General features: G+C 39.9%; 1 protein-coding gene and 1 non-coding gene across 2 annotated transcripts; both read right to left on the bottom strand.

Moving 5' to 3' along the window:
- Positions 1-631: 631 nt before the first annotated feature.
- Positions 632-16,772, bottom strand: LOC122983499 (solute carrier family 25 member 36-A). Its single transcript, XM_044353235.1, has 7 exons — positions 16,350-16,772; positions 14,251-14,415; positions 12,374-12,451; positions 8,488-8,588; positions 5,914-5,980; positions 4,527-4,816; positions 632-4,421 (listed from the first exon to the last, which is right to left on the bottom strand). Exons 1-7 carry the CDS (start codon positions 16,388-16,390, stop codon positions 4,228-4,230), a joined length of 936 nt encoding a protein of 311 aa, XP_044209170.1. The 5' UTR covers positions 16,391-16,772; the 3' UTR covers positions 632-4,227.
- A 428-nt stretch (positions 16,773-17,200) lies between these two features.
- On the bottom strand, positions 17,201-17,273 carry trnak-uuu. Its single transcript has one exon. It is a non-coding gene; the product is annotated as a tRNA-Lys (tRNA).
- Between the last annotated feature and the right edge of the window lie 9,373 nt (positions 17,274-26,646).

The raw sequence follows: 26,646 nt of genomic DNA on the forward strand, positions 1-26,646 counted from the left end.
TTTACAAGTGCGGCACAACCAACATCCTGAGGCACTTTGTATTATTCCAAGAACGCTGGCGTTGCTGGCAGATTGTAGAGTATGTTTTGGGAACACACTCCTCCCTTTCAGTCAGACACAAAATAAATACGCATGGTGTCTGACTCAGGCTGGTCCTTCTGGAACTAATGTGGTGATGTGATGCTAGTGTTTAAGCCAGGAAATGAGATGTGAATAAGGTGTTTTTCAACTGAGGCTATGCCATCATTCATTTGGTATCTTTGCCCATTAATTTACTCTTTTTTTTTATGTGCTTTTGTTTGCAAAAATTGGCATGTGATTTTGGCTGGCTGCCTTATTTCATGTCACAAGTGTATCTGTGGTGCAGAATACAAGTGAACATTTGTTGATGGGTCTTTCTCATTCTCCCGTCTTTGGGATTGAGGAATGAGGCAGCAGCACCAGACTGCTGTCATCTTTGAGTATCTGCTCCACTGAGCTGATGGTGTGCTGAAAGCTTAGTAGGTCACCGCTACCACCTGCTGGTTACAAATCTAATTGCATCTTAGCAGCCATACATCAAACACATTTTTAAAAAAATAATAATTTTAAGCAAATAATGAGTAACAAAGACTTTTTAAAGACACTTGAATATACTTGCACTCTTTGCATTTTATTGACTTTTTGTTTTACAAAAACAGGTATGAGAGAATGCATAGACCGAGCCACACTTACAGTCGGCTCATCAATGACAACATGGAAAAAAAAAAAAAACAAAGGGTGTCAGGAAAAGGCAACCATTTATTTAAAAAGATAAAAACACTGTTTGCAGCTATTCAACTGAGTGCACACATACTCCTATGGTCTCTTACACACAAGACACGACTGAATGACATACGTTGTCATTTAAGCAAGCACACGCAAAAACGCACATACACGCACACTCACTGGCACACAATGCAAACGTGTGGGTGCAAAAGAATAACCATGGGATGCAGGGAATAATGCATCATATCACAGACAACAGACACAAATATAGGTCAAAGAGATGCATATAACCGTACAGTTAAAGGCTCAATTCACCCAAACAAACAAAAAAGAAATTTTAATCAGAATTTCTCTCTAATGGTATTGAGGCTTGCATATAGATTTTGTATTATTTCTTCATATTTTGATTTTCAGCCAAACATCAATGCATTACAGTTGAATCGAATTCTGTTTGTGGTGCTCAAAATAAAACTATCTGCAAGGCTAACTGCCACTAGCAGTAAAAGAGAAACTGTTTTTTGTCATTTGGGTGAGGTGACCTCTTATCAAGGTTAGGTACAATCAACTCACACTATCCGTATGGACCGTCGTTCTGTCCTGTTTTAAAAACACATGGGAGTGTAGCCAGCACCGTGATATACAAACTACTAGCAGCAACGGGGTCACCCATGGTCTCACTACATCAATAGTGTGTGTTGATAGTACTGTCTGTAAGCATAAATACATCTCCGGTGAGATTTGCACAATGAGGCTAATCTAATGCATCCTTCATGTAAGCTGTAAAACTGAAAAGTGTTCACATTAAGGATCACATCAATAGTTTCAGCAGAAGCATCTGAGGCTGTTTGGGGCCACACACCTAAGCTGTTTCAACAATCTCAAGTACACTGGCACTGAGAAAGTGAGCATAGTTGAGCTGCATTTTATGTCAAAACTGCCCTTCCCTTCCACAGGAGCCAGGCATGCCTACTGCTGCACACCAGCATTCTCCCCTAATAAAGCAGTAAAGTGTTTAGATAAGGTATCAGTGTGAGTTAAAATACACAGGAGGACAACAGCAATGACTAGGGCTATTTAAAGTGAGACGCTTATTTGTGTTAGCATTGTAGGCTAAGCCGTGTCCTTAAAGGACCAGTGTGTAGGATTTATTACCATCTAGCAGTGAAGTTGCAGATTGCAACTACCTGAATACCCCCACTCCCCTTCCCTTCCAAATGTATAGGAGAACCTACAGTGGCTGCAAAACTCAAGAAACCCACGAAAAATGCTCTCTAGAGCCATAGTTTGGTTTGTCCATTCTGGGCTACTGTAGAAACATGACGGTGCACTATGGCACGCTCCAAGGAAGAGGATCTGCTCCCTATGTAGATATAAAGGGCTCATTCTAAGGTAACGAAAGCATAATGATTCTTATTTTCAGGTGATTATACACTAATTAAAACATACTCATAAATATTATATTACATTTCTGCCAAGTCCATTCCACTAGATGCCACTAAATTCTACACACTGCACCTTTAAAGTTTATGACTTGAGACAAAATGCACACATTATAAAGAGGCTAGATTCTTGTGTCGTGATTAAGGAAGGGAAGTTACTTCTATGGTTACTGGGGATAAATGAGGTGACAGCAAAACACCATTCTTGTTGTTTGCACTGTTTGAAGCAAAAAAAGTACCTTTCCATTCCATAAAAGGACATCAAAGTACATAAAACACTGATGATCAAAAAAAAACAAAAAGCTGTGTCAGTTTTTAAAATAGTTGAAATGTAGTAGTTTTGTGAATAGAGTTTGTGAATAACCAAATGATCAAAAGGTGTGTGTGTGTGTGGGGGGGGGGGGCGGGCGGGGGGTCAACAACAATATTTTTCACACTGGTCTGTATTTAATTAATGTGCGTTTATGAAGAGTATATTCTTGCCCACTTCCTCCACATACTGTCTAAACTGTACCACAAGTTTCCAGAGTAAACTCAGGAGGATTGTCCTCGCCTGGATTCTCCAACTGAGGGAAAACGAATGAGATGAGGATTCTAGAGAAACATTGAAAAGTGCTATGAGAACGATACCGTTGTTTGAGAAAAGGTAACAACTAACAAATCTCCCTCTCCTCTTAAGAAACGGCATTTGTCATTACGGGACAGACAAATGCAACAATCACAATCACGTTATGTAGGCATACCTATTTAATATATCTATCAATAGTACAATTTGTTAAAGTTTGTTAATTTTATTCATTTATTCATTTATATTCACATCATGGGTCAGTGTTTTTACTTCCTTGCCTTTAGTAAGGTTATTTCTCCTGTTTATTTACATTGCAGTAGTTAGAAAGGTGGGTCATATTCTGGTTTAATTTGGTGATGTTTTAGCCTCTGTCTGACCTTAGTGACTAATCTTCTTCCACATAACACGTACAGGTTCAGAGGTCAATGTCATTATGCAGACTTCACTTAAAATAAGCAAGCTGTTTTCATAGGTAGGCTTTCACGTAGGTATTTAGTGTAAATGCATGTAAATTGCGAACAGTAGGGTTATAAAACCCTTGGGTGGGTGTGTCTACTGTACGTTCACAATATGCAAGAGGTTCTCTAAGGGTTCCATGGGCGCCTGAAATCACCCAATACCAGTGTTCAACTACATTTCTACACTTTTTGTAGCATACTTTGACAGGTCAACCAGAGCTCCACTTCCTCCTACAGCCATTGTGCATCTTAGTCTACATCACATTTTCACACAAGGCACGTTTACCTCCCTCTACCTTTTTCCCTCTGTTTATCAAAACTCAATAAGCCTAAAGCACTGACTGCTCCTTGTTCTCAAAAACTTCAGAACCCTCGTCAGATACTTCAGCTCAAAGGATGCATGGTAGCTCCTGGCTCTTGGCATCTATACAGTTGGACCTCTAGTGGTACTCTTAGGGCTGCAGGGGACACTGCATGATACTAGTATATTTTAAAAACTGATCATAACCGTGACAGCAAAGCCTACAGCTGGAGAGGGTCTTCTATCCACTAGGTATTAAGGACTAGAATTAATGTACTTCTCTTTCATTAGTATTGTTAGAGGCAGAATATACTGTAACTCAGGTTCTTTCTTCAGCACTCTGAATCAGAGCTTGCACAAGCAACGTATTTAACCAAAAGGGAGAATAGGATGGAATAAAAATGAAAATAACGTTTCAATAGAGTAAAGTGAGGGAGGGCAACCATTTCAATTCCACTGCTTAACCCAGATCCCAAATCAATAGGAGGATCGTTTTAATCCTCCTCCTTGTGCCAGACCCTTTGGTCATAAAACAAATCTCCCTACTTATTTTTAACAACCACTCGTGTCACTGAGACAAAGGTCACGGTGCCGTCTCTGTCCTCTTCAGGCGAGCGGGTTGTTGTGCTAGCTGGTGTGCAGTTGCTCTCTTTCTCTTTTCTACGTCTCCAAACAAGGGCAGGGTTACATGTAATCTCTAAAAGGGGGAAGACTTTAACCGTTCAGTAGGTAGACCACCAGCTCGTAGGTGCACATCATGATGGCGGTGTTGGGGATCTGTCGTACCAAGTGGGTGGTGAGGCCGCGGTAAAGGGCACGGTAGCCCTCCTCTTTGGGCACTGTTGTTAGAGTCTGGAAGAAGGAGCGATACTTAGTGCCCTCCTCGCGTAGCCTGGTGCGGATCACCTCTGTAAAGGCGAGAAGATATGAAAAGTTAAAGGAAAAGTCCACTCTCAGATTAAAGCCAGAACAATCAGCTAAGACTATTATCTTATTGCTGATCAAAGACTCACCATGAGGATAAGCGATGGTCGTGGCACAGGTCTTGGAGGTGGCAGCAGCGAGCATCATCCCCACAAAGTCTGAAGCATCTTTGGATGCCTCCTCTTCCTCATCCATGTTCTGTGGTGCCTTGGCCTCCAAGAGGCGCCGTTTGATGTTTTCATAGATCACAAAGTGGATCACAGTCTCTGAGATACCGGCGTAGGATGCTGACATACCCCTGTAGAAGCCTCGTAGGCCATCTGACTGATAAACCCGCCGCACACACTCAAATGCACTCATCCTTCGCTCACCTCGATTCCTAAGAAAAAAAAAGGAAAAAGATACATTTTGAAAAGTCACAAGTAAAATGACTGTAGATGCAAGCAATCGACATTAAACAACAACACTATTTGTTTATTGAATAAGGAAGTAAAATGATGAAACTGATTGTAAAAGTAGATGCCTCAATTATATTATAGCACACAGCCCCAGCTCACACAAAAACATAAAAAAACTGTTAACCAGTTAAGGGAGGGAAAAAACAAGACTAAAGACTAGGAGCTATCAGGAGCATGCCATGCACTAGTTATAATCTATAATCAATTAACTGAGTGGTTCCGCAGAGTCTTAATGTAAACAACAAACACTAAAGTCAGTGTTTTCAGGTCCATATTTTCTTTGTTTGGTCATTCCTTTTCCTTTTCCAATTCCTTTGGGATTTTCTGTATGTACAAGGGAAAGAGTACATCAAGACCCAAGAAAAAATATTACTTAACACAGATAATAAACAATGATGTCAACTTTGTGTACCCTATGTAACACTATGTATTACATAGGGTACTAACTGTTATGTGATTATAGTGTCGTAGAAATCATTCTGATTCTACAAGTTTTTGTTTACAGACAAAGTAGACTATTCCGTCGCTTATAATAATAAATCACCCACTTCCATTGGAATTTGTCAAAAAATCTAACTAAAAATCCAGCCATGGAACATAGCCTTATTCAACAGTATGTTGTGTGGTTCACTCTGTATGTCTGTATAAACTCAATTCAACATTTCAGCTTTTAGCTACCTTTAATGAACACGGTCTGTCGTTTTTTTCAGACATGTCTGCGAGAACAACAGGACAGAGAGCGTTGGTGAATTTTATGTATATGGACAAAACAAAGTTACAATGACGCAAGTACCCATGGTGTCGCGCTGGTATTCATGGGAGCTGTAATTTTTTTCTAAAAATCAAAAACCTCCAATTGCAAGTGCTGTAGGGGATGCCGTTTTAAACCCCAGGAATGCAATTTATTTTTCAGAAAAGATAGGTAAAAAAAAATGCTGAATAAGAGAGGCTAACCAGGACGGGATGTCATGACCAACTCTCTATATTGCTCACACCCTAGTGACAACGTCATCTTTACCTGGCGTCCAGCTGTAGACGGGTCTTTATGAGCCATATTGGATTGGTTGCTGTAATGGCTGTAAAACCTGCGGAGGAAAAAAACACAAGATTACATTTTGTTCAAATCCTAGAGATACTATGGTCTTCCTAAGTGTCAAGCTGCCAGTGACACAGGAAACTGTCCACAAACTAACACTCAAAGTAAGATGTAAATGTTCTTTAAAGGGGATCTATTATGCTCATTTCCAGCTCTGTATTTTTATTCTGGGACTCCACTAGAGTAGCTTTGCATGATTCACAGTTCACAAAACTCACAAAATTTATCTTATACTGGCCCTTTATTCAGCCCTTCAGTTCAGCCTCTGTCTCTAACAGGCAGTCTTAGCTCCTATCTCTTTAAGGCCCCCTGCCAGATAAGCCCACTCTGTTCTGATTGGCCAGCTTTCCAGAAGCCCGCTGAGGGGCAGCCATATCAGAGTCATGTTAAGTTACCGCTGATGCAAACCCAACATTTCCTGCTTTACTGCTTCAACTTAAAAGCTTTTAAATGACTAAATAAAGGGAGTGGATGAATCGGAGCTCCGTTAGTGGCACTGAAAACTGGTTGACACAACAACATATGGAGATATCTGGAGTTGTTCAGCAGATCAGTTAGAAATAATGCAGGGAGAAAAAGTACAAGCAGAAACAGCCACAGTGATGATGTTTGATGAAGAGCTGCAGACGACCAGCACACCTCCAACAGGTAAACAACTTATTTTACTTATTCGAGTCATGGTTTGGCATGACTACCCCCAAAACAATAGGAAAATCCCATAATGTTAGCAGAGCGGAGCTTGTGTGCTCTATGTGGGCTGAAAGTAGAAAAAAACATTGTCAACTAAGTATTCAGAGCAGTCTGAAGCCAGTGCTTTTTACTCACAGGGATTACTTCTTCATATGTTAACCTTATTATCTGACACTTTGGCAAAGTTTAATATGAACATCCAACATTGTAAAGGAAAGGAAAAACATAATAGGTCCCCTTCAAGTTGCATTCATGTTGACAAAGATTATGTAAAAATGTTCTTTTTAAAAGAAATTTAAGTCACAAAGGCAGCTTAGAGAGAGAGAGAGAGAGAGAGAGAGAGAGAGAGAGAGAGAGAGAGAGAGAGAGAGAGAGAGAGTGCTAGCCCCTCTATAGACTATCCTGTGTGTATGCTAGTGGGGAAGCAACCATAAAAATTGTATGAAGTGCAAACAACTGAAATAAAATGCATCTTATCCACTGGCCTAGATGACAGGGAAGTACAGAAAAGAAATGCAGAGAGAGAAAGAGAAGAACCAGATATAAAAAGAAGCACAGATCTGTGGCGAGTACTCACGCAGACCCAAGTAACTCCTCACAGATGCAGCTAGAGACCCCTGGTGGTGTGGGGGGTCTCATGCCCTTGCGAGAGGAGAACTATGGTACAGTAACAGCCTAAAACAGACACAGGCTTGTGTGTAGCAAAATGACCCGGCATGCAACCATTTTACTTCCCCACCATTCACAAATTTTAACCCACCATATTCAACCTCATGTGAAATGAATATCCCCGAACCAAGGCAGCAGAAAGGACAGGTCGGAAGAGTACAGCTCAGTTCTTGTTAATTAAAAAACTGCTATGTAGGCTGCTGAAAGTGACAATAAGGAACATTAAAAACACAAATGATGTGAGTGTTGTGAGAATGGCCCACTGACATTTTGCTCAGGCTCTATAACTAATATCTTCACGACCCTGTTTTAGCTTGAGGGTGATTTATCTACCAAGTGTACCTCCATTGTTAGTCATAGCTCTGCTGTAGGTATCATGTATCAACTCACAGATAAGATTAACCACTGGACTCTCGACACCTCATCACCTGTCAGCTCAGCTCAGTCAGGTCTCACACTACAGAATATATGAATTGCCACAGGAGAGAGATGTACTGACAAATGCTGACCTTGAATGGGCTGTTGAAAGGTCTGAGTCACGGTGTGCTAAAAGTGGTGCTGTGGTGAGCCTGTCAGATTCACCCTTATACACACACACATACACAGACACTGTAGCTGCAGCTGTCTGACTGACCCACATTGTAATGTTTCAGTATTCCCAGCTGAACCAGACTGACACGAGAGTAGATAACCTACCCTTGACATGCAAATCGTCAGAGAATAATGATACAGTATTTAAATAGGGCCTTTTGGCACGTTTTTAAGTGCTCTTAAGATTGCTGTGTTGGCAGTATGTCTGGAGAAAGGAGACAGGATGGGTTTTTGAATACACAGGGTCTTCATGCACATGTGTGCTTAAATTGCCAAAATTTGTATTATTTCAGTCACAAGTCCTTTGAATCAAACACAACACAAGCTAGTTCTACAACCGCTTGCTATCTACAGGGGGATCAATGTAATAGCAAAGGCTGACAACAGCATTACAGAACATACATTACACAAGCCTGATCCTGTATTCCTACTGAACCAGACCAATCCGATTTGCTCAGCATTTCTGACGAGCATGCTGGAAATGTATGTGTTAAAGAGCATTACATGTTGGTGAATGTCAATCTGTTACCTCACACATATAGTTACCTGCCATTCCAGCCGAGACCATGTGAACCTGTGTGGAGTCAGGTTCCAACACTCCGTTCAGTTTCTCTTTGGCAGTGGAGTAAGCAGCAAAGTAGATTGCTCTATTGAAAGTGAGGAAAAAAAAGTCAGTGCCTTTCATCAATATATGCCATGTTTTTGTGTAAAGCTTATTAGTCTCATCCTTGCATGCGCCTCAAGTAGGGATGTAGCTTATTAATTACACTACATTCACAAATCAAACTGTCTCCATGTCAGGTTCAGCTTAATGAGCTTTAAAAATTCATTAAGTGTAAAGCCAAGAGTAGAACTAACAGTTCAGTATAAAAAGCATATGTCTTTGTTTTCACTAATTATCGTTGCTAATTAAAAAGGTCATAATGATCATGTTCATGCTTGTATCTAAACCGACTGTTTGTGCTGTTTTTGCTTTTTCCCTCCTTGCAGCAATACGGCTGTATAATATGCAGTCTGGTTCAATTGTATAATCATCTAACTACAGTGTTTCCCCCAGGATGACTGCTTTGGAGCGGTGATGGCAGAGGGACAGGGCATATGAAAAACTCAAGACACTCATCAGCCAGACATTTCTCCGTTCTTTGTTCAAGAGCAGCTGAGATTGACACTAAATGAGAATTGCTGGTCCACCTTAAAAGTCAGTCCACCTTAAGTGAGCCTAGTCAAGTTAAGCTAACATGATGTTGCTAACTTTGGGGCCGTCCCCCTTCGATAGATGAGTATTTTCTTTGTCTTGAGGAGCTGTAGCATTTATTAACTGACATACAGCCTGTACTGTGCATTAACTGCCAGATTGACAACTTACTGCTAACCTTTTCCTCTGCTCCGCTTGCATTCACGTCACGTGAACTTGCGCAACTACAAACGCACATTTTTATATACACAAACACACACGCGCGCACTGCCCTATTCTTTAACAGAGCTGCGCTTCTCTTGTACCTTTCCACATAGATGTCCTTTGAAGAACGAAGAGGGAGGATGACTAAAAAAAATCCACAATAACGTTATTATTATTATTGTGCTCGCACAGTGTGCAAGTGAATATCATTAGTAGCTCATTGATATTAATGATCGTCTTTAATTTTAGCAGCGGCACTAATAATTTTGCAGCCGCGGTGCACTGAATATAGGGGAAACACTGAACTATAAAGCAAAGACTCTCTGTCTGTCTGTTTGTATGTGTGTACTTTGCACGTCTCGAGATCCTTTCATCCGATTGACTTCACACTTAGTGGGTGTATTGCTGGGGACCCAAGGAAATGCAGTGTCTTGTGTGAAATTGTTTGGATGAGAAATGTTAAAGATATCATAAAAAGAAGACAGCGGATCTTGACCTCTCCAATATGGCGACGGCATCTACTGGTGTAAATACCGGCGATGCATTTGTTTACCAGCGGATCTTGACCTTTTCAATATGGCAGTCATGCAGATGCATAGCTGCAACATACAGAAGCCAAAGGAGTCTCTGTCTGTCTTGATATTTCTCAATAACCATTCATCCGCTCAACTTCACACTTGGCGGGTGCGTTTCTGAGGACCCAAGGAAGTGCAGTGTTGAGTGTGAAGTTGTTTGGATGAGCAGTTCTTGAGAAAGCTGTAAGCAGCAATACCAGAGGAGAACAGAGCTGAGAGAACACGAGCCTGCCCAAAGCAACACACCGCGGCCAATACAGAAAACATATGACGGAAATAAGAATCACACAATCTTATTTAAGGACACTTTCACATCGATGAAACTAATCTGACTAAAATGGAAGGAGTCTCTGTCTGTCTGTATATATGTATGTCTGTCCCATCTGATTGATTTCACACTTGGCGGGTGTATTGCTGAGGACTGAAGGAAGTGCAGTATCCAGTGTGAAGTTGTTTGGATGAGCGGTTCTCAAGAAAGCTGCAAGCAGCAATGCCGGAGGCCAAACAATCGGCCTGTTCCAAACAGACGCGTTTTGAACGGGCACTGCACTAGTTTGTCAAACGTGCTTAGTCAGACTCATAAGGATACTCAAAGCTCATTAGTCACATTATTAGACAGACAGTGTTTGTCTGTTCATTCATCTTTAAATCTGCGTCACAGCTCAGGAGACCTTGTTGCCTTCACCTCCCACAGTCCACTGCATCAGCATTCATTCATGTAAGATGTTAAGAAAACACTCTACATATGCTTAGCACTGGCACCTGCTTGCTGCAGTGTTAGCCATTAGGCACCACTTTGCTCCTATCATTACCACACTGAGGGCTATTAATAATCATAGTTGTTATACATTATTAACTAACTGCAGTCAGTTACAGTATTTCCCAGAAACTGACCCAATACTGTTTTCAAAATGCTGCTGTTGCCATTTTTCCACAGGAACACTTCACCATCCAGTAAAAAGCGTTAACTGCTGAGTAGGCAACGAAGATGAATGAGACCAACATGACCATGTATCCTAGTCCCTGTGAGAGTAACATAAAGCTGATGTTTCTCACAGCCATGTCTCCCTGAAAAACACTCAAAATATCCAAAACTCACCTAGAAATAGTAGTGAGCCAGAGTGACTGAATCACGTCTGAGTTGAAAAAGTGAAGATGATCCTGACAAGCTGTGTCTGAGCTGTCCTAAATGGCCACTGTACGGAGAATTAAAACTTTTTAATTCACATACAACATGGTCTCTCTCCGTTTTTTCTCTGTCCAACAATGTTGTGTTCAGGTGTGTAACGAGGAATGCAGCAACAGTAATATTCAGAAATATGCTTTGCTATATACAGTATGCCAAACACCAGATTTTAAGAAATCCTCCTGCATGATTGTATTCAACTCCAGAGGAGCAATAATGTTGCAGCAAAAATTTGGCAGATTTTTAATTTGATCAAATAATCAAGTAGTTAAAGAAATCCTGTGCATATTAAAATTAACAAAGAACTAGTGTAGTGCCGGTTTAAAACATGCTTGTTCAGAATGGGCCGATTGCTTGTTCTCCAGCCGCTACTTAATCACAGAAAAAAAATCACAGTTGATGTGAGGCGTGAATGACTATATACTCCAACAACATGAAAGAAGCCAACATTCTGTTATACACAGGTGTTATAAATAATTAGTACTCTACTAGTATTAAATGTTCTTTTCTCATTTCAAGTAAAATAAGGGCTGCATTTAAAAATAAAATAACATAACAGAGAGCTTTTGAAAAAACTACATCCTAAAATAAAGTGGATCGACCAAATTGGGCTCTTAGATTGTATATTTTCTGTGCCTTCAGTTCAGATTTGAGTGGGTATGTCTTTGTCTTGTAGTGGCTCTCCACAATTGCCATGGTCTTAGAACAAATGAGACATACTGGTTTTGAACTGCTGGTGGAAAGAAGGAACATGTAAGGGTCTGTCCATTCTTGATTAAAAGCTGTTTTCACTGTCTAATTTTCTCTTTTTAGAGCAGGCCATGTTAAATTACTTCCCTGACTCCCTTCTTTCTCCAACTGTAGTCTCTCGTCTCCTCTCTCCCCCGTGTTTGTGACTGTGTGTTCCAGTCAGTGCTTATCGGAATGCACAGATTAAATTGGCTGGGTAACATCATGTGAGGTCAAGAGCCGCTAAATTATTTCTTTTAATGATTAACATTTCTCATCCAAACAACTTCACACTTGATACGGCACTTCCTTGTGTCCCCAGCAACACACCTGCCAAGTGTGAAGTCGATCGGAAAAATGGTTGTCAAGAAAACCAAAACATATGACATACATACATACAGAGACTCCTTCCTTTATAGTTAGATGTCTTCACTTGAATAAAGCCCTACCTCCTTGATAGTCTTTCAGTTCATACTCAAAGGAGATACATGTTGCTAAGAATATGATGAAGATGATAAGTGTAGGTGACGAGGGTCAGCTTACCTGGAAGGTGCCACACCCACCAAGTTTGGCCCCAAACCCCTGAAGAGGGAGCGAGGTCCTTCTTTCTCCAATATCAATCTGAATATGAAACAGAGAAATATACAATATGACTTTACATGGTATTTCTTATTACTGGCAGATATGCATTTTCTACTGGTGTTGTCCAATGTCTAGCAATCAAATTTCACTTAACATTCCAAACACATGTCCTCCTTAAACCATGTAGGGTGGTATTCAGATTTTTGTCCAAAATGTATGAATTCCTTATTTTTGGTGCCACCAGATTTTGCCTTTAGCAGCCCCGTCAAGCCAAAGTTCCTGTGTACAGGCAGTATTAAAATCTAATGTGTAGATTGATATCTACTAAACACATTCATTCTCCCAGCAGGATGAACGCCTCAGATATGAAAGACAGCATGGCCTTTGCTCTCATTCCATCCCTGAAACAAAACTAGCAGGGCTCTAAAAATAGCAAAATTGTCAGTAGTCAGGTGACAAGTCGTTTGCCTCATCAGAAACACCTTTGTATTGTGAGGTGTACTGAACACGACAGGATCAAGGGGACAAGTCTTCTGATTTTTTAGTCTTAAGAATAGGTTAAATTCAATCATGAATATGAAGGCGTGTGTAACAATTAAATATGGACAATGGATTACCACGAAGACATAATGAACAAACACATAAAAAAGTTGTCCAGTTTAACCTGACCAGTAATGCCTGACCTAGGGTTAGAACAACATGCATTTGCATATTTATGTAGGTTTGTGTACAGCTCATGAAAAGCAAATGTAGTCCAGTCTCCTTCGCTACATGTTGCATGTGTCAACATGTGGTGTGCTGCATTCAGCCTAGATGGCCGCAGTGTGCAGGGGCTGGTCTGATGACCATTTTGAAATTTTCATGGAGCCTCACTGACCACACCCTATCCATCATTGCCTGCAACATGTCAACGATGTAATGCGATTGGCTGCAAGCTGCATGTTCTTCGGGCTATTTAAATAGAGTTATACTACTTTTAACATAACTGCATACTTACTTTTTGATTTGAGAAAAACACAAGACATGTCTGCTCTGCATGATTATTGCAAGCTCTTTATCTAGACATAAAATGAACAGACCTGAATTTCCAAGAAGGCATACTAGCATTTGGATGCAGCTCTGTATTCGACAGGAGTTTGAAAAGTGAAGACATTTAGTGAGGAATATACTGCCAGCCTACAGAACAAAGTTTCTACTGCCAGAGTGACTGGTGCCTCATTTAACTGGACTTAGTTCAGAGAATTTGAGAAGTGGCAGGGTGCCATCAAACATACTTTTTCCAGAGGCTTGGAGCAACCCTGACATGACCTCTTTAGAAGAGACTCAGCCATTCTCCTCCTCATGGATTAGATCTAATTTCTTTCAACATCACAACTGGCAATCTCTCAAAATTAAAATAGGTATTTGAATAAGTGGACCTAAACTAGAAAAAATGCCTGTAATAACAAACACAATGAGTCATGAGAAATCACAAATTTATGAAAATCTGAAGAGTAATAATAGTTGGACCCCCGTATGAAATTTCCTGTTTGGCTAAAGTTACTGATGTGCGTGGTTTTCCCAAAGGGTGAAGTTGTAGAGTTGGGTTTCAGGGATTGGTTGGCTTTGCCAAGGGGACATCAGCCAGACCAAACAACAGCAGCAGCAACATGGTGCCTGCTGAAGAAGAAACCATGACTCTGCAGCCAAATCTCTCTGGGAGAGCAGGGAGGAGGAACCCTGAGCTATGTACATAAGCAGCTTCACTCATTTATTAACCATGTATACAAAATACACACTGTATGTAAGAATTGGTAGTTTTATGAGTCTGATTGTGATAGATGTTGTTGAATACCCACTTGAGGCAATGCAGGGGTCCTGGCGGGGACATGCGAGCCACACTGGCCCCGTTGACAGTACTGAGCTGAACCTCAGACACATAGAGGGTGATGGAGGATGACTGAAGACGCGTCTTCACTACTTCCAGTGGACAAGTCAGTATGGCTCCTACCGTGCCCCCACATCTGGCAGAAAGACAGAGATGGGAAAGGTCAAGATGAGATGGCAAACAATCTCCTGTCTCAGCTGATAGAACAAGACTGAAACTGAGTATTCCCCTTTTTCAGCAACAGCTGGGGATGGACGGTCAAAGGTGTGAAAAGCATTAATTCTCTCGCACAAATAATTTAGCCAATGGTGTGGTCGGTGGAATCCTAAAGTTCCGTGGCATGTTGACAGGAAATAGCACAGTGTGGGAACAGAGAGCCAGTCAGGAAAGCTTTTTGTTTCTTGGTGAATAACAGCAAGCTTCTGTTCAGTGCCATACCACATTCCAAACTCACAGATGTATGTATTTTCACTTAAGAATGTGTATAATAACGACTGCAAATAATATTGTCTTTTGTTTTTGACAAGCTCGCGAATAGGGCCATCACATTAGAACAATTCAGTTGACATAAAGTAATCTTTGTAAGATGGTATGTTTCTCATTTTACTTCTCTTGTGTTAAAACCCAACATCTGACAGCTGTAATTTGTTATGACAAATCATTTACAATTTCAAAAAAACTTTTACGTAAATCTTAAGAAAAAAAGTTTTTAAAAATCTTTAAAAAACCAAACAAAAACAAACAGTGTAAGACACTCTTTACTGGCAAAATACTACACCTAGGACATCTATTTATGACCAGCTAAAGTATGCCAGGAGAGTCACCTGCTCTGGTAACGGATATAAGGAAGATTGATAAAACAAACATTATCTAGATGGAAATCTGACAAGGTCATAATAGGCAGGATAGAGTTGGGCAACAACAACAGTTATGTTTAGTAGGGGTTACTTTCCAATCAGCACCAAAGCTGAGATAGTAAGTCCTGTCAACAAGGTTTTTGGCAGAGGTAAGCTGATGGGTGTGGGGCAGTCTCAGAGAAAGCAGGACATTGGCATTGGAAAAGCGGAAAAGTCTGATTTGATCTCAAGTAGGCCCTGGCGTTAAGGTTATTATAAGTTGTTATGCGAAAAAGGGTACATTTAACATGTTTGGCCCATCAAACTAGAAGCATATTGTATTTTGCTGTAATTAAATACATTCACATTTGTATTTATACGTGTAGCCATAAAATAAAATAGGCAATGCTCTAAGAGAAGTAAGAAGAAAAAGAACAACAACAGCGTTAAACTCACTGCAGTTCTAAACAATTGCAAGTTTAGTTCTCGTTTACAGGACATAATTATAATTAACCTGAGTCTTAACTCATTCCCTGGGCAGCTTGAGGCAAGATGGCATGATACTACAATCTTAATATTTGCTTGTTGTTTCACCTATTTCCTGAGGCTGAATGCCAAAAAGCCAGAGGTGTGGAACTCAAGTTTAAACTAGATTCATCCCTTCATCATCCAGATTTTGCAGAATAGTATGACAAGATAATCTAGACGGCACTCCACAGTGCAAAGATGTTGCATCAGACAGTGTGTGTGGTGTATAAACAATGTTTTCTAGATAAGCTCCCCCCCGTTTGTTTTGATACACTATCGTTACGGCCGATGCGACACACATGTTGTGCTCACAGCGGGTTCGTTCAATTAGCTACACGACATACAGCTGTGAAGTATTTCATATAAAATGTCACAATGGCTTCGAAGAGTCAGTGATCGCGGCAGACCACGCTTCCACCCGCCAGCCACTTTCATTCAAACACTGAAATGTCATTGTAACTTGTGACATTGAGCCCATCTCCTCCTACGGGTGCACATGCGTGGACAAGATTGGTTAGCTGACATCTGACACACTGATGCTAACACTGATCTTCAAGTTAACACTATGCCCCTAACCAAAACCAACAATAACATGAACACACCAACACAAACACCACATTACATGTAGCTATTGGCGATAGTTAGCCCTGGGCCAGCTCTTGCGTGTACGTTAACGTCAGGTTATGTGACATGAGGATTTACTCACCCTCCAGCAAACAGATGAACTAAAGTATCTCTTTGACTCATTATGTATCATATTCGACGAGAACCGTCCACGGGGCACCACACGGGACCCCAACCTAGCAAGCAATTGATACTCAGCACGGCGGTGTTGTGGTGGAGGTCAGCTGCGTGGAAAAAAAAATGAGGGTATGTAACAGCTAACTGAGCTAGCTTGCGTTAGCTGTCACAGCTAACGGGTTTCCGGCGGTAAAGGTCGATGTCAGAGCGACAGGTTTGCGTCTCCTCCTTTAGAAACAGGATAATGCTTCAGCATAGTGCGCGTGTCTTTAATGTTTCAGAGTAATTCCAGTCTTGTAGCACTAACAGCGACTGTGGACGTCCACGACTCGGCCTCCTTCACGTCACCGTGCCTTTGCCTCACTCACTGAGAGCCCTGCGGGTCAGCTCGCAATGTTTATCGTCGAATGGGAAGCCGCAAAACAGAAGCTGTGATTGGCTGATGTGTGTCCCGTAAACCCGCCCCGTCACTATTCCTTCACGTGATACCGCGGAAGGCAGAGATGAGACAGGACTGACTGAGTTAATACGCAATGAGGTAAACTGAACCACGACTGATTTATCCTTTGGTAGGTTTACACTAGAAAATGAGTTACATACAACCATATAACTGTGACACCAGCGCGAAGCCGCACTACAAGTTGAGTAGTTGTGACAGATACCTGTGTCATTGAGAATCATACAGGAACTAAATGCCCTCTTCTTGGAAAACTCCACTGTTGGCATATTTTGCAATATGTCCGATTCACGTCCAATTAACTAATGTACAACGAAATTACATCGAGAAGAACAGAGCAAACACTGTAAAAGCACTACCGCCCGAACAGGGACTTGAACCCTGGACCCTCAGATTAAAAGTCTGATGCTCTACCGACTGAGCTATCCGGGCTCTGTAAGTCGCGGTAATATGATATTCAATTATCCTTTATTCAGTATAGCTTCACATGATTCTGTTGATGACCAATTGAATGGGAAACCACAATTTTCATGAAAGTGTGGCCTGAAGCTGCATTTTAATTCTTTACTTTATTACTTTATTCTTTAATTCTTTTCTAAGTGGGTGTAGCAATTAATATAGTAGCGTTATTCATCTAATGAAAGTTAAATTACCATCATTTACAGTATAGGTTCACAAAGACCTGTAAACTGAAAACTAACAATGACTTCCCAAACCCATACCCAGTTTCGTTTTCCATAGCCTAGAAGTCACCAGTTTCCGCTTACAGAGTTTACATTCTTGTAGACTACCTTCCACCTAAATTCTGGTGGCGGTTAAATATAACTTACCAATCAGCATTCCTATTGGGCTGATTTCTGTTTCATCATCGTGCCCTAAGTAGGGCTGTGCTATCACCCAGTAGCACATACCAGCTTTTGTATGCCACATGGCCTTTTCACAGTAATGTCACATTTACATGAGTGAAGTTGTGTAGGTGGTGCACACGGCTATGCACTAACCTCTCCCATGGATCTGTTATGTAACACTACTAGACTTGGGAGGATTTATAGCATTTTTAAAAGAAGGAACCCATTGTTGCAGCCTGTAAATAGTCCCTGAGCTTATATGACATGGATGATATGATGGATTTAGACATGGGAAAAAAACTGCTACCCACAAATGCTGACTGATTTGACCTCAGTCCATTTTAGTATATGTGACCCAAATATTTCATACAGAGGTTCTTTGTGGATTTACTATGGGCAACTGTAAGTGTGCGTGTATTTGTGTGTGTGAGGAAGGGAGGTGAACTGAGACTTGAGACTCTGTGTACACAGAAAATGAGGTTTTCCAATTTGGGCAGCAGAATAAAATCCATACGCCACTTAATTTCATAATTACAGTAGCAATTTAACCAGGACAGATCATGTGCCACAGTGTGTCTGCTGGGGTCAACGATCTAGACTTGGCACAATCTGATTCTTTGTTCATACAAAAGCTGCAGTATCACAGCATCTTTGTCATAGATCACTTCACATCACAATAATGCACACAGCATGCAATCTTTATTATAAAATCAAATCCCCAAAACATTCTGCCTTAAAAAATGCATTTACAGCTGCCTGTCTTTGAATCAAATATGCAATGACAGCAAGATTATTCATTCTTTCACTCACTTTAGCATATTTTGCTATGCTACAAATGACAGCTAATTTGTGATTTGTGGTATTAGGCTGTATACATTAAATATATCTCAAGTTATTTTTTGTATTTCTCTATACTTTGAATTTAACTATTAAGAATGATAATCCAAAACTGTCTTCAAAAGTTAAATTATTACCAAAACACTGCTTGGTTCAGTCCAGAGATAGAGAGATTTCCAAATAGCGTGCAATGATGAGCTAATGATGAGCCAGTCTAGCCAATATACTCTGCATACTAACTAAAACCCTCCACTGTATCACTGCTCTAATGACGTTAATACATGTTAAGGCAGTTAAGGTGTGATTCCCTCCGTGTGGGTGCTTATTACTACCTTTATGTAACCGGGCCTGCTCTCACAGCCAGGATTTTATAGGGAGAGCTTTGAAAAATGGTCTTGAAAAGGTTTCTTGTGTCTCTCCAAACCTAACAAGAGTTAGCCGTAATGAACTGAAGGCAGCTCAGGTTACCAAAAATCTTTCTCATACACCAATTACTTGTGAGTCTGTGTGACTGCACAAGCCCTTAAAATTGGACTGTGTGAACCTATGCAAGCCAAATACAAAACCTTCAATACTGAGAGAATTTTTTTTTTTTTTTATGAGAGAAAGGGCAACATGAACTCTGGGTGCATGAGCTCCAGGTGACTGTTTGCGAGGGATGTGTATTTTTGGTCTGCTTGCTTGGTGTTTGTTTTGGCTGTCCAGGCAGAGGCCAACATCTTGGTGTCTTCTGTGCAGGTCTGTCTGGAAATAGTCAAATAAAATGTTAGTCTGAACTTTGAGAGCAAACATTCTTTTTGGGCTTTTGGTTGGCCTCTGAGGACAAACAAGATGACAGCTAAAATGTAGGGGCCAATGCATGTTTTGTACAAAAAAAAAAAAGGACAGCATATTATTGAAATCTCTCTGAAATACCTGTGGCCAGTCAATTTTCTAACAAAGTGAATCACCATGTGGACCTACTGTAAGCAAGATAGGTTTGTCTCTGTCTTTAAGATTGAAAATGTGCAACATTGCTGCTGTTAAAAATACTTGAAATGAGGTCTCTTCTGAAAGAAGAAATAACACATTCTTCCTTTTACAAATGAAAAGTTGAATTCATACAAATGATTGAACACACTCAGGGGTTTTGCTGCTACAGCCTTATTTGGTCTGGTATGACCAGTAGCTTTTGATGGCTAATAATAGCAAACTTTTGGTAACTATTACTGTGTAACTGACATTACTGAGCTAGTTCACTGATTTTATGACTCTATCTACTTGTGCTACTGTTATAGTCAGTTTTCACATTTAGCATTAGCATTAGCCACAGCCTTTAGCAAAATATACATAATTGTGCTTTAAGTTTTCAGTTGCATGCCATTTTCAGTAGTTTCATTTGATCATTTGGTCAAAATATGGCACCTGCAAACCCCAGACAAATCTCTATGTCCAGTCCAGTCTCTATGTCCAGACAAGCTGAAGTCGGAAACTTCATCTTGTCTTCAGATCAAGAGAGGTTATTCTTGATAAGTTAATAGGCATGTGAGGATCAGTGTATCTGATATCTCTAAACTTTGATGTAAGTCTTTCCTTGGTTACTGGGGAAAAAAATACTAATTTAAAATACAAACCCAAAGACAATTCAGCAGTTTGTGCACATCTCAACCAACTACCATGCATGTGTTGTAAACACAGCTGACAAGGTGTGTGTGCTTTTGGGTCAAACACAGAGATTCCTGTCCCCTCTATATTAGGGAGCGACGGTGAATGTGTAGTCTTGTGGCGACCATATTAGGGTGCTCCCTTATAAAGGAAATTGATTTGGGGAATCCCTCACTGTGAAGTAATCCCTGGCAAGTTTCTGTGTGTCACAGTCACCACGTTAGGAGACTCGTCTGTATTAAGACATACCCAATATCCAGGAAACACAGTTTTTGGGGTTAGGCACATGTTTTCAAACTTATGTATGTATAAATGCTTAAATATTTGTTTCTTTGGTCGATTAACAGTTATTCTTCCATCACAACTACTACCAAACAACATGTGTGAATTTCACTCTAATGCTGCTCTTCTTAATGTATGTGGCCTGTTTGGTTAGAAATGCTGAGGAAGAAAAAACAAACTTTCTGCACCATTACTCTTTTAAAAGCTTGTTTCTGGAACATGCGGTAGGTCAACACAGCATCAATGATCAACCATTGTTTGACCATCTGGGCTACTGAACTTTTTGCTTTGTTGATCAAAAAAAATTTCCCTTCACTCTAAGGTCTTACGATAAATCATTTGGGTGTTTATGTAGATTTCTTTTCAAGTATGCATGTAGAAGTGATTATATGGCACTCTGTACTTGGGATTTGGGTAGTCATTTGAGTAGTTTGTTGTGAGGAGAAAAGATCTGTCTCATTTTATACACAAGTATGTGAAATCCATTAGGAAAACACCAGTTAAACTTTAACCATTTTCAGAGCACTGGGTTTATGTGAGGTACACGTGTGACCGTGGAGCTGTCAGTCATTGCAGAGGTACCCGTGCTTTGCTCACATGTGCTTTGGCACCCTGACAGTACCTACACAGGACCAATTTTTGTTTACTAGGTTGAAAACATTAAGAGAAATTCTCTCTTGAGACTCAATGAGACCTTCCTCAGTGGTACAAAATATACCCAATTGCGCCCCGATATATCCAAAACTCACTTTGAAACTGAACTGTGGCCTCTGCTGAGTTTCAAAGCAGTGAGCTAGGAAGGAAATTTTAGGATTTTAAAGCAGAGAAAGTGTAAATATGAGGTAAGGCAGGCTACAACCGCTGCTGGAAGTAATATACAATATGTTGCTGCAAAAGTCAATGACACATACATGTTATTAGTGTTCTTACAATACCTTTGAATTTACCCTGAAAGCATGTAACCTTCCACTATCACGTGACAAATGCCTCTAAGCATTAGAGGCATGTTCATACTAGAAAGAAACTGCCTTCACAGTTTTTATCAGATGTCCTTGTCCTTCTTGATTTTACAAATTGGCTTTATTTTTCATTCCAATAGCAGGCCTAAATCTAAAGCATCTGAACAGTCACTGGTTCACAGTCCTCGGATTACTTTATGTGGAGTAGAGTACGTTTTTGTAGCGTTTCTGCTTAAGTGTTTCTGTTTGAAAAACCACTGTATTACCACCCACTTTACAGCCCCGCAGGATGTTAGCACCGTGTATGTGCTCATTTTCAAAAGACTGCCCTGTCATAAAGTAATAATCCAGGTAAAATGAACCGTGATTTCACAACTGAAACCTTAAACCTGCACAGATCTCTTTTTTTACAATTAACAACGGATTTAAAGCTTAATGTGTAATGTGAGAAGGATTGTTGTAGTGACAAACTCACAGAGAATTATCGCTCTACTCTACAGTTCCTCTCAGCTCTACAGAACATTTCAATGTCTTCAGCTCATTGATTTGGTTTTTATGATAACTTGTTTCTAGCTGCTGGCTTGTTTTCTGCAAATGAACTCTGTTTAACCCGCTGTATGCTATCTGTCCAGCATCAAACAGCAGACAGACAACGTTTGCAACTTGCTGGTGAACATAGCGGAGCATTTAACAGCTAAAGAGTCAGATATTTCCTTCAGGAATAAGTGGAGATCAATTAAAGAGAGAAAAAGCAAGTCGATACTGGACTCAGGGGAGAGGGAATACGACTTTAAAGAAATGCTAATGAAGCTCTGTGTCTGCTAGATGTGTAAATAAACAACAGTTCGCTGACATGTTCACCATATCAACTTAATAAGGTGAAAATATGTCAATCCCTTTAACCAGTGATGTCAGTCAGTAAATTACACTTTCATTTCATTATTCTCATGCAGGGAAAATACTGTAAGATGCTTCTAAACTAATGCAATTCACTTTTTTTTTAATGAAAAAGCTGCGTACTCTCACACTTTTCTTTTTTGTTTTCTGTTCTCAGTGACCTTCATCAAGACCAGTTAGCTTAACTGCCAGTTATGATTCATGTTGAATTTCAGTGGTTAAAGATACAAATAATGTTTTTTTTGCACACATTTCTTTGGAGTAAGGGTCTAAATATGATGCCCTCTTTCTATTTATTCAATTGAGAATCGATTCTGAATTGAATCATGACACCAAGAATCTAATCAAATCTAATCAAATCGTGAGATTCCCAAAGAAAAAACTGTGGTTATTCCAAAATTTAACTTTGTGGAAATGAAAGAAGACATTCAATGACTTAAGACAGAGAACAATAGTATAATAATATTTTATTTTTATTATATAATCATCTCCATTCATATACTGAAAGGTTAAACTCTTGTCATTCGGCAAAGAATCAAGGCATCTCCTAGGTATGCACTCACTGCAGGCTGTTAGAATTGATCAGTATCTCATGATGCTCACACACGCACATCTGGCTCCCAAGCAGAATTCCTTTCGAAATGATATCAACACAGCATTAGGTTTAGACTGCACTTACAACTTATTATGTAAGGTGAACACTTTACCTCAGACATATGACACATTCTTGCAGGTACAGGCTCTTACAAATAACGCCTCAAAGTTATCATTTATCTGAAGGCTTCCACATACATGCACACCCACACGCACAGACGTGCCATTCCCAATCACCCACACCATCTCTGTCAGCCCTGTCCCATGACTTCTATTGGAATAGAGGGAAAAGGATCGAGTTAAGTGGTTGCACGTTCAGCAGCTCGACTCATATGACTGCCGTACCTTCAAATATTACTGCAGGAGCGGAGGGAGGAAGCTGGTATAGACAATGATCCACTGAAAGCCTGGGAGCTTCCTCTGGGATGCCTGATTCAATCATCAGAAATCACACACTCAGCCAAGTTTGTTCCGCGCAGTTCTACAGATGCAAAGGCCACAGAAAGATGCCACGTTGGGACCAATCAGGGGCCACATCATTTCTTCAAAGGACAACTCACAAAGGACAAAGTTGCAGAGTGACATGGAAGCGACAAAAAGATAGCAGAATTGAGATACTGGGTGTCTCAATGACAGAATTTAAATGAGAAAATAGAGGCATACAAATGAATCTGTTCAGATGAGTTTGTCTGTAGGATCCATCAGTGAGTATCTGGGCTGGCAGTCTAACATTCTGCCTGCTGCTCTGCATCAATAACATTCAGCCAACAAATTGTGCTAATAAGAAGCTTTTTGTAGAGCAGGAGCTTATTTTCAGTAAATCAATAGACCAGCGCAAGCGCTGAATTAAGTTGCTGTTCAGAGTAAACCTTCAAGTGATGTTCTGAGTGATGAAAGATTGTAAGAATTGAACTATTTTTTACTTTATTATACTTTTCTTCCACTGTTGATCCGTAAAATACATGTAAAACTCATGTATACCTATTATGTGATGGCAGAGAACTCATTAAAAATGTAAAGTACCGTAATAAACTGAAGACAAATGACAACATAAACATATAAAGTAATGAACTGAGAAATGTGTATGTCTTAGTGTGCAGACAATGGCTGAAAAATGTAGAAATGAAGAATGTATATTGGCATCCACTTCGCTGTGATTCAACCAGGTGAGCCGACCAAGAATGCATCATGACACACTGCTCTGTTGGTAACCGAGCACAGAAATGAGCTTGTTTCTTTTTCAGTGCTTGAGTCACGTCTCAGTGTCTTACTCCGACTGGAGCTGAATGTGAGTAAACTCAGTGGCCCCTTGCAGAATTTTCTAACCACATGAGCAGACAGTGGTGTGCTGCAGGCATGATGACACTGATTAGTGGCAACCAGAAGGCAGCACTTGAGGATGCTGTCCACAGTAGTCTGGAGAGGACGGGGCTGTTGACTTTCTATCACTCATCTTGTATTCCCTTTAAAGCTGCACACTAGTTCATCCAAAAAAAAAAAAAAAAAACAGCAAGAGGCATCTATAGATAAACTGAACAACTATATGCTATGCCAACTTTTGTCAGCATTTATCATCTTATGCAGAGAAACAGAAGAAGAGACTGCCACCTACAGAAACCCACACTATATCACCAGCAAATATAAAATATACCACAGTATATGAACATACTTATGAAGAGGTGATCTCTGGGAAGTGCAGTGCAGAGACACCACAGTAATTTAGCAGCTGCTAAAGTCTAGAAAGCTTGATTTTTGATGACTGCATCTATGTTCTTTTAAGATCATGCAATAATGTCTCTAAAATCAGAGCTTGAAATGCATTGGATCTCCTTTGTCAATGAACATAATAGTAATCGTTTGGATCAATAGTCTTTAAATGTCACTTAGGTGCATTTATGCCATTTTTGCATATACTTACACCTGTAACTTTTACCAGTAACTTAAACTGGACTAAGAAATTACAAATGAAGACAGACAAGCATACTAAGAGTTTATCTAGAGTAAATGTCATACCTTACTACTTCTGTTTAACACAACCTTCCCTCTTCTTTCATTTGTGCTGGATCAGCAGTTTATCAGAGGGAAACAATGATCCTAAATGTATTCATGCAATATTCCTTACTTATTGTTATTGTTGCTCACAACTAACTATTGATAACTAAATTATAAACTATTCATCTATTTGCTTTCATTGGTAATTATCTTCATGAATCTATGATTTCAAGTGAAATCTGCTGATAAAAAAAGTGTTGTTCATTCCTGCAGTTTATATTAAGATGGCTTTTTGTATCTGTTCTGTGTTTTTTTCCTCAAAACATGACATTTTCATAACTTAGCTGCTACTTGCTGAGTTACTTTACTCTTTCTTTTTAGACTGTCTTGATACATTTGGAAGTGTTGCTCATAATGTCATTATTTGTGCTCCCTCAAGTGTTTATTGACATGCCCATTATTCAGCTTATCTATAAAGCGCAGACCTAATTGCTTTCCAAACTAGTGAGTAAGCTGCTTTGGGTTGCCTAGGAGAGCTGATAACTTTGTGATTACAATCAATCAGTTGGCATAAGATGACATTCCCTCCAGGAAAAAAAAACCTGTAAGGAAAGAAGTTATGTTTGACTCAAATTATGATGTAAATTGTCAGTGTTGTTGTTTATAGTATCACACCACATTGGCAGAAATGTTTATGTCGCAGAGTACATTTTGTTCAAAAGCATTTGAATGCACCAACATCTTATATTTCTAACCCGGAGGCCGGGAAGGCAGCACGTGCATTGCTGTCATGGGTCCAGTAGATGGGGCAGTGAGGTTGGGATTTTGTTTGGATTGACTGTTCACAAACCTGCCAGCTGGACCCGCTTTTGCACCACTATCAAGTGAGAAAGACAAGACTGAAGTAGTACCGGAAAACAATATATTTTGCTTTCATAATAAGAACATATGGTTGGCTCTGGTGTGCTTGTGTTCTCACAACAAAACCAGAAATATCCTGCATCTGTTGTATATATGAATTTGTATCTACACATAATACAAATGCTTACCCAGTGATGTATTGGGCAAGCCTCTGTGGGCTAATAAAAATGGATTACATGGATTATACAATGACTTTCTGTAGTGTATTAATCAGATGCGACTCATTACCTGTTATTTCTGAAATGCATTTACACTACAGGGGGCAAAATTGAGTTTTCAATGGGGCAGACATCAGAGAATAATAAGAATTATTCCCAAAAATGAAGAATGAGGAAATGTGAAATTTGTTAAAGGGAGTCCTAGAGAACTGTGGATGAACATCATAACAGACACATGGTCACACCAAGTTACAAGATCACATCAGATGTGAGATAAATGAAATACTGAATCAAGATAGACATAATTAATTGGACAGGCAGTGCAGATTAAGGGATTTACATGTTATTTTACATGCATACAGTAGTTCAGATTTACACACATATGTTGGGATTGTGACATTTGCCTCATTACAGTGCTATACAATCTATCTTTATTTTACTTGGTATTATTTTAAATATTGTCCCTGTAAGTAAACTGTTCCAGTAAGTTGTGAATAAGGAATAAACTGACAGTGGAAAACATGGCATTATGTGTGTTGAAACAGCTGTTTGTATGACATATAAGTTTTAAATTTTACTATCAGGCAATGATGAATAGCATATGCTGTTTAAACGCCATCCTTAAAAATGTGATTACACACTCTGCATGATCTCATTTGCAATACTCGAACCG

The sequence above is a fragment of the Thunnus albacares genome, chromosome 6 (assembly GCF_914725855.1).
Source record: "Thunnus albacares chromosome 6, fThuAlb1.1, whole genome shotgun sequence".
NCBI lineage: Eukaryota > Metazoa > Chordata > Actinopteri > Scombriformes > Scombridae > Thunnus > Thunnus albacares.

Coding starts and splice junctions, on each gene's coding strand:
- LOC122983499 (XM_044353235.1), bottom strand. CDS start 16,390: ATGAGTCAAAGAGATACTTTAGTTCATCTGTTTGCTGGAGG. Junction 5,981..8,487: donor GGTCTCGGCTGGAATGGCAG/GTAACTATATGT, acceptor TTTCCTCCGCAG/GTTTTACAGCCATTACAGCA. Junction 4,422..4,526: donor GACCATCGCTTATCCTCATG/GTGAGTCTTTGA, acceptor TCGCCTTTACAG/AGGTGATCCGCACCAGGCTA.